General features: G+C 36.4%; 1 protein-coding gene across 8 annotated transcripts in view; it reads right to left on the bottom strand.

Annotated features, from left to right (window-relative positions):
• Nucleotides 1–13,665, bottom strand: part of KIAA1217 (KIAA1217 ortholog) — a 564,114-nt gene extending 550,449 nt beyond the window's left edge. For 4 of the 8 annotated variants that reach the window (XM_074192996.1, XM_074192997.1, XM_074192998.1 and 1 more), the window contains exon 1: nt 12,054–13,665. In XM_074192996.1, coding sequence (XP_074049097.1) covers nt 12,054–12,264 — 211 coding nt within the window. In that variant the 5' untranslated portion in view covers nt 12,265–13,665. The remainder of the gene's footprint in view (nt 1–12,053) is intronic. The other 4 variants (XM_074193010.1, XM_074193000.1, XM_074193001.1 and 1 more) reach the window with 2 other exon arrangements.
• Between the last annotated feature and the right edge of the window lie 393 nt (nt 13,666–14,058).

Genomic DNA, 14,058 nt, shown 5'->3' with positions numbered 1-14,058 from the left:
AACCCACAAAATGTTCATAAAAATTTGTCCAAATTTTGAGAGACATGTTCTGCTATAGATTCTGGGATCAAGGTCAGGGGAAAGGGGGAAAGTCTTTCATTATGGAATGACGCAACTTTGTATTAAGTCAAAAAAAACTATAGAATAAATAGGGGGGATTTTAAGATTAAAAAATCTATCAGGCTGAGAACTCTGATCTTAGCATGGAGATTAGCATAAATACAAACCTATGCCTTTGGATAGTTGGGTGACATTTTTTTTAGGTTTTTTTTTTTTGCAAGGCAATAGGGTTAAGTGGCTTGCCCAAGGCCACACAGCTAGGCAATTATTAAGTATCTGAGGCCAGATTTGAACTTAGGTGTTCCTGACTCCAGGGCTGGTGCTCTATCAACTGCACCAACTAGCGGCCCCAATGGATGACATCTTAACAGAGGGGAAAAAAACAGTTTATACTTCCTCAAACACTCTAGTCCATTAAAGTAGCCCTGTTTGTAAACTAGTCATGGAGATTAAGATTAAGAAAAAGTAATAAATTATTAGTACAAACGAGCTCACTTTCCATCTTTTAGGAAAAAAGAAAGGATAAAAGGAAATTATGATTAATGATATCCTGGGGTGAGAAATGTTAGTTGTCAGAGACCAGGGTCCAAGTTCATTGTTAATAGGCAGAAATAAATCAAATGTTTGTTCCTAAGTCTTCTCCTCTTCCTAAAATCATTCATTCATTGAATCAATCAAGAAGTTTTATTGTAATTCCATCTTTTGTTTTTGAAGAGGACCAATGACAGCATGGATGATGTGTTGACTTGCACATGAATTAGATTTATGAGAGTTGCAGCCTCTCTCTTCCAGAGGCATCAAAGTTCAGTGGCATCAAAGAAGTCTAGACTGCTGGTGATGGTGTAGGATGCAGCAGATGTCCTTAGTGTCTTTGATCTCTGATCAAACTCTAAGCACTCCATTGCACAAGCTTCAGCCACCTTCATGGCTATTGGAACAAATTGTTCTCATTCTCCCATTCAACCAGAGGGAGACTTCACATGGTTGGGGAAGACTTTCTCTCTAACTCACTTATGGGTTTAAGGTTCATAAATAACCCTAAACTTGATTTAGTCCATCTTTTAAGATAGTTTTACCATGGTATGGCTGGTACCTATATGGCTGCTACAGCTTCTTGGAGCTACATGTGAGAGTTGGGTAGTAGGTAAACATCAAAGGTAAATGAGCAACTTTGGTAAAGGCTTGGAACACCATCACACTGAATTACTTATCCACCTTGAACACTCTCATAATCATTTATTAAGAATTTAATATATCCTAGATTTGTTTTAATCAATGGAAATACTAAGGCAACAATGAAACAGATCCTGCTTTCTAGGAGTTTATACTCTAGGGGAATAAAACAAACAAATAAATAAAAGAACAGCCTGCTCTGGAGTCAGGAAAATCTGAATTTAAATAGTAGGAGCTATATAAATGTTAACTATTACTACTTTTACGTTTTTAGGGAATACTGTCTGTAGAGAATAAACATCTACAGCTATTATGAAGAACTGAAAAATTGACTAAGCCAGAAATATAATTCTCAAAGGTTGGACAGATGAACTCAAAGGAAACCTTATGATGTAGGGCAAGAAGCCTTGGGTTCAGAGTTGCATTGGAATGTCTGTGAATCCTGTCTTTGAGCAAATGACTTAACCTTGGGCCTTAACATCCTCATCTGGAAAGGCAGAATTGAATAAGATGATCTCAGAGGCCCCCTCCAACTTCATTTCTTCTGACCTTCCATAGGCAATTAATACTAGCAAGAGAGATCATTTGGTTTTCTTACATCTTGAATTTTCACCAAAACTAGGTCACCAAATGAAAGGAGAGTGGATTTTCAGTCTATCTGATAGATTAAGGACATTTGTTTCAGATCTCTAGTTTGATCCTGAATGGGGGAAGCCAAAAATAAGTAGAAGTCAGCCAGAGGAAAGTAAGGGGAACTCCAAGAACCCAAGTCCCCTTTGACTATTACCCTAAATATTTTCTTAAATATCCCCATGAAATGCAAAAGTCCCTCTTCGGTTTTCCCCCCTCTTTTTGACATTGGTGTGGCTCATCTACTAGCAAACTTGATGCTACTGAAGATGTGCAGATAGTGAAATACTGAGAAGCAGTAATGAAGACTTAAAACCTTCAGCTGGACAAAGTGTGGAAGGCATTATTTTCTTTGACTGTGGTCCAGGAGAAATCAAATTATTAGATAGAGAATGTATCACACAAAATCACAGAACCTTAGCATTTAATGACTGAAAGAAACACCAGCAGCCATCCAGTCCACCCCATACACAAAAGGCATGTTCCCAATCAAATGCCTGGCATGGAATCCATCCTTTGCTTGAAGACTTCTAAGGAGATGGAGTCTATCACCTCTTGAGATAACCCATTCAACATTTGGACAGCTCTCAATTATATTCTAGTATTAAACCAGAACTGACCTCTTTATAGCTTCTACCCATGGCTCTAGGGCCAACCACAGCAAGTTAATCTTTCTCTAACCCTTTGAATATTTGAAGACATAATCAGATCCTTCTCCAAATCCCCACCTCTGAATCTGCTATTTTTCTGACTGAATGTTATTAGTTCCTTAAGACAGTCCTCATATGGCATAAGCTCAACGCCCTTCATCATTCAAATTGCTGAATGTTCTCCTTCTTAAATTGTCCTTAAGCCTACCTTGGCCTCATTAGCTCTAGGCATTAATAATTTAACTCAAATGCTTGGTAGAATTAATGTGCTAAAGTTACCATTCTGATCATTACTTATTATTTCCCCCTTATTTTCATGGGACAGACTACATGCTTAACTTAACCCTGGCTATTTTCCCATACAAAGAAGGAAACACCAAATACTGACAGTATTAATACAAGTACATCCTATAGATATGCTGAATAGATCTAGCTTTAAAGATTTTTTTGGACACTGTTGACCCATAAATCTGACTACCAACCATGTAGACCACCTCACATTAGGGTGTTCAGCGCAGAAGGGATGTATAATTAGGAGTCATATTTGCAAAGTTGAAGTCACAACTTGACTACAGTGCCACCTTTGTTATTGCACCACTGAAATGAAACTTAATACAAGATCATTGAAAAGGACCTCTGTGCTCTTTGAATTCGAGACTCTCATTTTACAGAGGAAGAAACTGAGGCAAAATCAGAAAAGTAGGTAAATAGTAGGGTTCAGATTAATACCTGATCCTCTGACCCTGGATCCTAGTCACTGAACAAGGCTGTCTTGCCCAACAGCTACTTCATGGACCATCACCATCCACAGGGCTAATTCAGAAGTGGGTGCATTTGAGTTCTCGAAGTATTTTCTCCCACTTCAATCACACAACTAACTTCTTGTCCCTCTGATATGAAAAGGAGGTAAAAGGGGTTGAGAATTTCAAGTGCAAACATTTGGCTTCATTCAGGCATCTCCTTGATGATCATTTTTTGAAGTGGTTGCTTTGGGCAGATCTCAGTAATAGGCACTAGAGGAGTTACAAAGTCTAGACATGATATATTCCTTGCTTTCAGGAGGCTTATAGTCTAGTAGGAAGATTAGTGTATAAACATAAAGAATGACAACATATTATATGATAAGAGGATTACAATGAGGCACTCAAGAAAGTCCTGAAGTCTAAGAAAGAGATCTCTATCCACTAGGGGAATAAAAAAAATCATGGAGAAGGGTAACATTTGAATTAGATTTTCAAGGATTGGTAGGAATTCAATAGGTGAAGAAGAAAGAAGACATTCTATAAGTATGAATAAGTATCAGCAAGGGCACCAAAATAGAAAAGAGTAGAGTATGTTAAGCAGATTGTGTTTAAAAAAAGAGAAACAGCATTGTTTGACTAGAACACTATATAAAATGTCTGGAAAAGCTGGGTGGCACCATATTGTGGAGGATCTTGAATGACAGGCAAAGGAATTAGAATTTTACTCATCAGGCAGAAACATAATGCTCTAATCAAATCGGTCTATTTGTTATTTCCCTTAAATGACTTTGCAGTTCTCATCTTTGTGTCTCTGAATACCTTCCTCCCCATGCCTGTCTCTTGGATCCATTGGTTTCTTTCAAGTTTGGCTCATCTCCTTCAAGAGGCCATTCTTTATTCTCCCAGGTGTTAGTCTCTTCCCTGATCACAACCTGCAATAATTTATCTGGGAACAGGGTGGAATTTAAACTTTTTGAGGTTAGGGACATAATTGGTACTTAATGAATTCTTGTTGATTGACAGGAAATAGGAAGCCACCAAGTATTTCTGAGTAGAGTAATGGCATGAGCAGACCTACATGTAAGAAAGATGATCCTGATAATGGAGGTAGAAAGACCTTTTAGCCTATCACAATTGGATAGAATACATAAATTCACAGAATCAGACTCTCACAATTCAAAGAAACCTCAGAGACCACCTACTCTAATAGCTAATTAGTTGTTGTGGCTGGTTCTTATTCTTTGTTATCAAAGAAGTCCAAAATGATATTACTATGTTAGAGATAAATTACAGTGTAACTGACTGTGACTGATCAGACCAGCATAAATTTGGAATGCTTTACCACAGGTCAGGAAGACCTGAGTTCAAATCTGACCTCAGAGACTTAAATAATTACCTAGCTGTGAGACCTTGAACAAGTAAAGTAACTTAACCCCACTGCCTTTCAAAGAAAATTTAAAAAAGAATTCTCTCTATATTTATATCATACCAGGCAGGTGTTTATTCATTGAAGACTTCTAGTGGATGCTATACTCTAATGTATCACATTAGATGAGGGCATAGTTCAATTTATTAGGAAGCTTTCTCCATATTTCAAGACTAAATCTACCTCAAATATCTATCCTTTGCTCCTATTGTCCTCTCTGGGTTCAAACAGAATAAACCTAAACTCTTTTTTATATGCCAATCTTGAAATAGAGATTTTTTTCTCACTCCTTTATAAATCTTTTCTTTTCTAGGATAACCATCCAAGTTCCTTCATCTGGCAAAATTGCAAGGCTCTTCACCAATCTGGTTAGCTTCCTCTAAAGGCTGCAGTTTCCTACAAGGCAACATCTCAATTTGAGCAAAATACTTCACATATGGTCAGACTAGGCCCCAGTCCAATGGGACCATGACACTTTGTTGTCTAACCTCTCTTAATACAACCTAAGATTGCATTCACTTGTTTGTTCGTTTTTGACTGCTAGCTCATTCTGTTGCATCATTTGCTTGATGAATCAGAACTTTTAAATCCTTTTCAAGCAAACTCCTGTCAAGCTGCACCTGCCTTCTAACTAGTATTTGGAAGTTGATTTTTTTGAACACATGTTTAAGACTTTACATTTATTACTTTTAAGTATCATCTTAAATTTTAGACCAACCTTTTTTGAAGTTTTATTGGATGGCATATCTGTAATCCATTGTATTAGCTATTCCTTCCAGTTTTATGTCATTTATATGTAATAAAGATGCCACCTATGCCTTTATCCAAGTTGCTGCTATCAGAGTTAGACATAGAGACAAGTACTGATCCTTGGACCAATCTATGGATTTTATTCCAATTAATGTATTAATTTTCACTACATAATATTCTAGTATTAGATAATATCACATAGGATATGTCTTATGACCTTGACTTTCCTAGAGTATACAACACTAACTCCAGTTATCGATATTTTGAACCATGTGGAGACAGTAATTTCTGGGCACAAGAAAACAAAAAGGTAGCCTGTAGATAAAGACTTCAGGGAATCAGGTTGGAATTTCAGTTGGATAGGAGAGTAGAACTATGAATTTCTCTGAGGATCTTCTGAAAAGAAACCTCAACTTGGCAATAGCCACCACAAGTGAAAAATGATTTTAAAAAATCCTGGAATTCTGGGCTTAGATGACTCCTATAGCTTATTTTCTCTTCAAAGCACTAGGCACACATTAACAAATTCATTAATCCTCAGCACTGCTTCTCCTCTTGAACTGCATATTATTGTTCTTTTATGGTTGGGGAAACTCAGTGAGTGAGGTTAATTGCCTTGCCCAAGGCCAGAGAGGAAGTCAGTGTTGGAGAAAGAACTAGACTTGAGTGATTCTAGACCCATGATCTTGTTTTAGGAATATCAGGTCATATTTGCTGCCAGGGTTGGTGTGTGTGTGTGTGTGTGTGTGTGTGTGTGTGTGTGTGTGTGTGTGTGTGTGTGAGAGAGAGAGAGAGAGAGAGAGAGAGAGAGAGAGAGAGAGAGAGAGAGAGAGAATGTTGCTGTTGGAATGCTCTTCACTTTTCTAATACTGGGACATCTGAAACCATTATAATGAATTGATTTATTGCTAAATGTTTCTTACTGCTTTTCTATTTCATGACTATGTCTATATAGAAAAAGAACTATTTCAGATGAGAACTGACTGATCATAGAGAAGCAGACATTGATTTTTAAAGAACTAAATGTTTTCAGAAAAGTGCTGCCATCTGACACTTCACTTCACTTCACTTCACTTCACTTCACTTCACTTCACCTGACCTCAAAACAAGTCTGACTTTTCATTTCATTCCCTTTTCACTTCAGTGAGGGGAGAGAGGTAGCATGGTACAGTGGAAAAACTAATGACTTTGGGGTCAGAGTGGGGTCGGAGGACATGTATTCAAATCCTAATTTTGTAATTTATTACTTTGTGACTTGGGGCAAGTCTTTTATTCTCTCTGGGTCTCAGTTTCTTCATCTGTAAATTGAAGGGATTGGATTAGATGACTTCTAAGGTTCCTTCTAATTCTATATGTAAATTGCTTTAATTGAAAAATCATTCATTGCTTTCATGAAGACAGACCCCACTAATGCCACAAGGAAACAGACATTGACTTTTTGAGCAATGTCTGCCTATATCTTCTCGCTCCTTCCTTCCTTCCTTCCTTCCTTCCTTCCTTCCTTCCTTCCTTCCTTCCTTCCTTCCTTCCTTCCTTCTTTTCTTCCTTCTTTCCTTTTTTTAGATGTGTTCTGAGAGGGAGAACGTGAAAGAAAGGTAGGAGATAAAAATTTTGAATTACAGACTAAAGGGAAAGAGAACAAGGCATCTAAACAAATATGGGAAAAGAAGACAAAGGCATCAAGAAATATGTTTAACTTTCTTGACATCTCTCAACTTCAATCTTTATGCTTACATGCTGATTTCCAGTGCATCCCTGTTACTTCAATTTTCCCTTTCCTGTTTATTTCTACCTTTCATGCAGAAAGTCCTATTAGATTTTTTTTAAAGCCACTAACCTAAATCCTATTGCTGTCCAGAATCCATTCCACTAAAGGGATTAATTCAAACAGTTGGATGAGTTATGGGGAAAAATATCTTCTGTAGCCAAGTGCTTGTATATAACATCACATCAGAAGAGGAAAGAAACACATAAGGGAAAATAATATGTACAGGTTCACTTGGATGACAAATATGTTGATTCTTGATCTGCCACGGTTATGAAGGATCATAAATAGTCTAGTGTAATTGTAGATATTAGGCACTTTTGTGGACTTTTCACAATCTAAGTGTTTCTAGTTTTTCCCATACTTTATTATAAAACTGCAATTTAAACTACAATTTGAAATGTTCTTCAATACCTTATAGCAAAAACATATACTTCTGGGGTCAGTTAATTTAGCTAGTCCTGAAAGAAAGTTCAAGGTTTAATAGTTTTGACTTGGAAAACAGATGAAGTTTCTTTGTCCTGGAGCACAGGGGGATAGTTACATATACACTAATATAACACAGTTATTTTGTCTGTTTTTCTTTGTTAGGAGAGAAGGTTCATTTGGTTGGGGAGATATATATATATATATATATATATATTATATATGTATATATATGTATATATACATATATATATCATATATAGGTAATATAAAAATAAAAAGAATCAATGAAATATTTTTAAAAACTAGTTCTAAACAAAATAGGCTAAGCATTCACCTTCAATCAACCCCAAATAGAGAAAATGCTAAAAAAAAATCCACAACACCTATTAGTCTGTATATGAGAGTAGTTGTTTCTATGACTGATATGACTAATTAGACATATTAAAAGTGAACTGCGGACACAACCCAAACTCAGCAGGATACATTCTGAGAGTCTGTCCAGACCTTTGACCTAGAGAGATTATTTAACATCCTGTAAGATTTTTCCAACTGTGCTACCATTGTTAGACAAAAAGGTTTAACTTTATTTGATGATAATCACAGTCTGACAAATCTTTAACAAGTAAATACATGCCCTAGGATCATCATAGAGAATGGGCTCATTTAGAAATTAACTTTTAATATCTATTTAATTCCCTTGTTTAGGAAACCAAATTAAATCAAAGTGGCAAACTTGTTTTTTGCTCTTAAAGGTTTTAATGATACACTTAATTGTATCATTTCTGTTAATAGCAACAGAAAGAATAGCTCTAAGAAGATAAAAACGGGTCCATTTTAATAAAAAATCTTAACTATTGGAAAAATGTGGAAAAATTAAAGCAAAAACTTTCTTCATAAGGTGAGCATACATACTTGGAAACATACAAACCCAATTTATTCTATGGATAATTAATAAATAGGCTTCAATTTCTTAGTGGTTAAAACTGTGATAATAATATTCAAGGGCTATTGAGAGGAAAACATTTTGTGGCCTACAGAACACTTTATAACTCTCCATTTCACTAGGTCACATAATTACTCAGTGCTGAAGCATTCAAAGACACATTTCTAGGGCCACCCAGGTCTAGTGCTCCTTTCATTAAACTACACTGCTTCTCAATGACCAAATGAATAAAAATCACTGACATTTAACTGCATTATACTCAGCTAGGCATCATGGCTTAAACAATGAATCTAGAGTCTGAAAATCTGTGTTCAAATTTGACTGCTTTTCCTTTCAGGTAAGGAAGACCAACCTTTTCATTTTATGGTTAAAGAAGTGAGACCCAGAAAAGGAAAGGTCTTGCCAAAATTAGAAAGCGGTAGAGCAAAAGTCAGGACTCAGGTCTTCTGAATCCAAATCTAGTATCTGTTACTAGTGACTACATTAGGCAAAACTCTTGTATACATAGTTAATCTATGATGCAAATGTTTCTCTCTTCCATCAGCATTTACCAGTTTTACTATATTAATACATATGAAAAGATATCACTATGATGTAATGAGGATAAAGTCACACACACTCTCATATGTAGGTAGGTAAGAGGCACAATGGGTAGAAAACTGAACTGGGAGTCAGGAAGTCTCATTTTTTTCTGAGTTCAAATCTAGTCTCAGATATTTATTAGCTATGTGGTCTGGATAGGTCATCTAACCCTGTTTGCCTCAGTTTCCCTCAAACATAAAATGAGCTGGAGAAGGAATAGGCAATGCTTGCCAAGAAAACCCCAGATGCAGTCATGAAGAGTTGAACATTACAGAAAAACCCAAACAACCACAAATATACATGTATATGTAATATTTTCATATATTACACATATGTATGTTTATGATTAATATATATTTTAAAAAGCAAAGATAACAGAAATTACAACCTTTAATGAGTAAACTCGTTCATCATAATTAACTTAAGCTGGCTATATACTTACTCATTAATACTTGAAACATTCTGAAATTCCTTTCTTGAAATATTGATAAGATAGAATAAAATGTTATCTATTCATAAATGAAACATTTTATAGGCCACCCCAATATTGAAATCATTACTTTATTGTCAGTCTTCATTAAACAAAAAGCAACTGTTTGAGTTCCTCAAATTCTTTTTCTTCAGGTTTGGTCTCAAGTGACTTTTAGTTCTTTTTAAGAAACACATCATAAATAATTGCTTCCACCCCAAGAGTGGAGAATGGCCACTACCAAGCATATTCAGAAGAAAGATACTCGGGCTATTCCAGAGGAAGAGAATTACAGTCTTTTTGAAGAATGAAGGTCTTTCGGAATTAGTATCTATAACCTTCCAAGGTGAGAACATTCTAGGAATGCACTTATTTGGATGAGCAAATTCTGATAGGTTTTCTTGAAAATATATACATTTTATTCTTTTAGAGTCATCTCATGTGTGCAAGTACCTTGGAATTACTGGGCAGACTTCAAGTTTAGCTGTTTTTTTCCTCTTTCTTTCTTTTTATAGGGTTTTTCTGGCTTTCACGCACATCACAACATCAAAGAAACTTTTCCTTTTAGGCGGCCAAATTCAGTCTGTTCTGCAACAGACTTTGACACTTCCTAAGCCTTTCCCGACTGGTTTCAACATTTGCCTTTTATACAGGATGGCAATTCTTGAGGGTTATTTTTTTTTCAGCACAAATACATCACTCATCACACTAGGTAAGAAAACATGTCACCATTTCTTTATACACATGCAATAAGTTATACTAAGGGGAAAAATAAACTTTTTTTGAAGACGGAAATTTATACCTTTGAAGTGGAATGCAATGGGGAAAACCTGTAGCTGTCAACTAAGTCACACTGGTTTTTTTTTTTTATTTTTTTACTATTTATGTTCTGCTCATTTTAACAGAAAAAGGCTCTGACTTCCAATTGCCCTGGCTGCCCCCACATGACTGGAATGTATTCCTTCTTTCACTCTGGCCTCACAGTCTCACTCTTCCTAGAAGGCAGGAGTTCAAATCCCATCTTCTATGCAAAAACTTTTTTGATCCCTCAATTGCTAGTGTTCTCCCTCTCAAGTTATCTTGAACGGACCTACTTGACACAATTTGCTTGCATGTGTCAATCTTAGATTTATACTATATACAACATATATCCACATCTATATTCATATCTATATCATCTATATATTTCTCTATATTTATATAGACATATAAATAGATATATATGGACACAGATATTATATATATATATGTATATATATATATATATATATATATATATATATATATATATATATACACATATCTCTATCCATATACAATACTTGGATAAAGTTCCACTGTTATACTTATGGTTTTTCCTCATTAGAATATATGCTACATTCAAATAGGACTGTTACTCCCAAATAAGACTAACAGTGTCTAGCAAATAGTAGGGACTTAATAATTATTTATTGGCTAATTAATTGCAATCTGAATGGAAGTATTTACTTAGAATAGCATTTTACTTCTGAAAATTTAACTCCCAAATCATGCACTTATGCCGAGATTACAAAAGATGCCATTTAAGTCTCAAAAAAAAATTCTTGTAAGTTATCAGTAGTTTTTGGTAATGTCATCCCATTATAGTTTTTAAAAGAATAGAGGAGCACAAGTGAATTTAACCTTTTCAGCCTTGTCTCTGCTGCCCCCACCATTACATATATGACAACAACAAGGAGATGATCATTTCAGAACTGCATTGAGCTTTGAGATTTCATGGGGAGCCCACCTCTTGGATGGCCTATCTGAGCATATGCTTAACAAGTGAGATATTCATATAGAACCCTGATGGTCCTCATTTACATTCCTGTACAATATTTAACAATGCCAGTAGGATTTCTTTGTACAGCCTTGGCTAAAGTCCCACCATTAGATCTTGCTCCATGTAGCAATTCATTTTTAAAAGAGGCTTTGGAAAAAAAAATGTAAATCTGTATAAAAAAAAGTCTCAACTAGTTAATGAAGTGTTTTTAAGAGCTCCCTCAACTTTTTCTTTCTTTTCTTTTCTACTGCTTAGGAGATAAAAAGAAACTTTGGGTGACTATTGCTGGTCTAGGAAAGGCTGTTAATCATAGTTGGAGACTTAATCAGTCATTCCCCAAAAGAAGTGTGGAAATATCAGTTATGTACACTTTCTTGCTTTTTCCTGCCCCTTGCTTAGCTATGGAATTTTTTTTTATTACCCACATCTTGCAATAATTGACTTATATTCGTGATTTTCTTTGGAACTTTTAGACTAAAAACAAAATTATATGCATGCAACACAGATAACTTCCTGAAATCAGAAAGTGCAACTTACTGAAGACACCTAGGTAGTACTGCAAGCCAATAAGTGAGCTTAAAAGCTTCCAGCTCCTGGCGAAGGGGGCCCGGGAGACTGGCAGCCAACATTACCTTTGCATGCACGAGCCTTGCCTGGAACAGTCGTGGCTGCCGGTTGCACCTGCTGCTGTTTGCCCAGATTTCCTTCACTTCCAGTTTTCAAATTCTTCTCTCCTAAACTGTGTTTTTTCTGTCTGCTGTCCTGCTCGTCCCTCCTAGATAATGGCAGCTTAGATGCCGCATTAGCTGAGAACGGTCTAGCCAAGCGAGAAGGCTTGGACATCGCGAATCAGCCGGAACATTACCTGCTGGGCCAGCAGATTCTCAAAATCCTCTGAAGCTTTTGACTTTGCAGCTGACCCAGGGAGAAGCCGTCGGAGGCAAGGTCCCGGCTTGCCAGTCCGAGCTCCTGGAAACAAAAGGCTCGGGGGAGCCCCCCAGACACCGTCCCAGACCTGTGGAATGTTGATGCGGGCTCCGGTAAAGCAGCTGACGCTTCTGCAATGGTAAACGCTCCGACTCCAAGGGGGGAAAGGCAGATGCTGGGCTCAGGATCCTTCCTAACACACACGCCTCCTGGCAAGCACAGACTAGACCCTGGGCAGCCTTCAGGAGGGCGAAGAATGTAAACGGATCCCCACCCACTCAGGTGAAATAAAGAGGAAGAATTCAGATGCTGGGGGCAATATGTCGCAGAAAGAGATATAAGGACATTCTGCTCTCAGATAGTGGTTTAAGGACATATTTTCTCCCGTTGATAAACTTTTGCCATCCTCAGGGTGACTAGGTACCTCCAACGGGGGTTATCTCAAAGGAGTAGAATAAGGCCCTCTTCCTGTTGGTGGTCATCCCCTGTGTATCATCTCCTGGACCCATGCATCACCTACTTTAGAGGTCAGAGGAGTCCTGAGTGTAAGAGGAATTGAGATTGGAACACTCAGCTCCAAATCACAAAAATAAGTCAGGAAGAGCTAAAAGTGTCAGAGTCAGGATTCAAATCCCAGTCTCTCTTGAGTCTAGGCAGTGGTCTTTGGGCTGTATCATCCTACCTCTCGAAGTAAATAATAGTCCTTTTTTATTTTGTTTTATTTATTTCCTTATCTCATTTCATTTATTTATCTGTTCATTTATTGCTATTCATTCATTCATCTACTATCTATCTATCTATCATCTGTCTATCTATTATCTCATTTGATCCTCAAAATAGCCTACAAGGTATAAGCTAAGACTGTTATTATTTTTATATTATAGGTTAAATGATTTACCCATGGTCATACAAATGATTCCCCTCAATAGTCCTACAAGGTATAAGCTATGGCTGTTAATATTTTTGTTACAGGTTAAATGATTTACCCATGGTCATACAAATGATTCCCCTCAATAGTCCTACAAGGTATAAGCCATGGCTCTTATTATTTTTGTGTTGAAGGTTAGATGACTTACTCATGGCCATATCAGCGATCCCCTCAATAGCCCTACGAGGTATAAGCTATGGCTGTTAATATTTTTGTTACAGGTTAAATGATTTACCCATGGTCATACAAATGATCCCCTCAATAGCCCTACAAAGTATAAGCTATGGCTGTTAATATTTTTGTTATGAGTTAAATGACTTGCCCAGGGTCATGCAACTACTAAGTATTAGAGGAAATATTCAGTCAGGTTTCTATTGATTGAAGGTCATTGTTGTTTTTTTTATCATAATTTACTGCCTCTCAATATACAAATAAATGCTAATAATAACTGACTTGCTTTATATATAATGATAAGGATAATTTCCAAGGTAAGTGCTTTGCATACATATTTTCACATTGTCTTTACCACAACCCTCTGAAATGAGTATAGCTATTCCCAGTTTTCAGATAAAACTTAGTGACTTGCCCAAGGTCACACATCGACTAAGTACCAGCAGTTGAGTGATGGGTGGTCTGTCCCTTATGTTATACTGGCCATTACCACGTTCCTCAGAGAACAGTACTAACAATTTATATATATATATATATATATATATATATATATAATATTATATATATATATATTTTTTTTTTTTTTTTTTTTTCAAGGCAATGAGGTTAAG

This window comes from Macrotis lagotis, chromosome 7 (genome assembly GCF_037893015.1).
Source record: "Macrotis lagotis isolate mMagLag1 chromosome 7, bilby.v1.9.chrom.fasta, whole genome shotgun sequence".
Lineage (NCBI taxonomy): Eukaryota > Metazoa > Chordata > Mammalia > Peramelemorphia > Peramelidae > Macrotis > Macrotis lagotis.
Note: the sequence above shows the minus strand (reverse complement) of the source record. Positions and strands in the feature narration are given on the sequence as shown.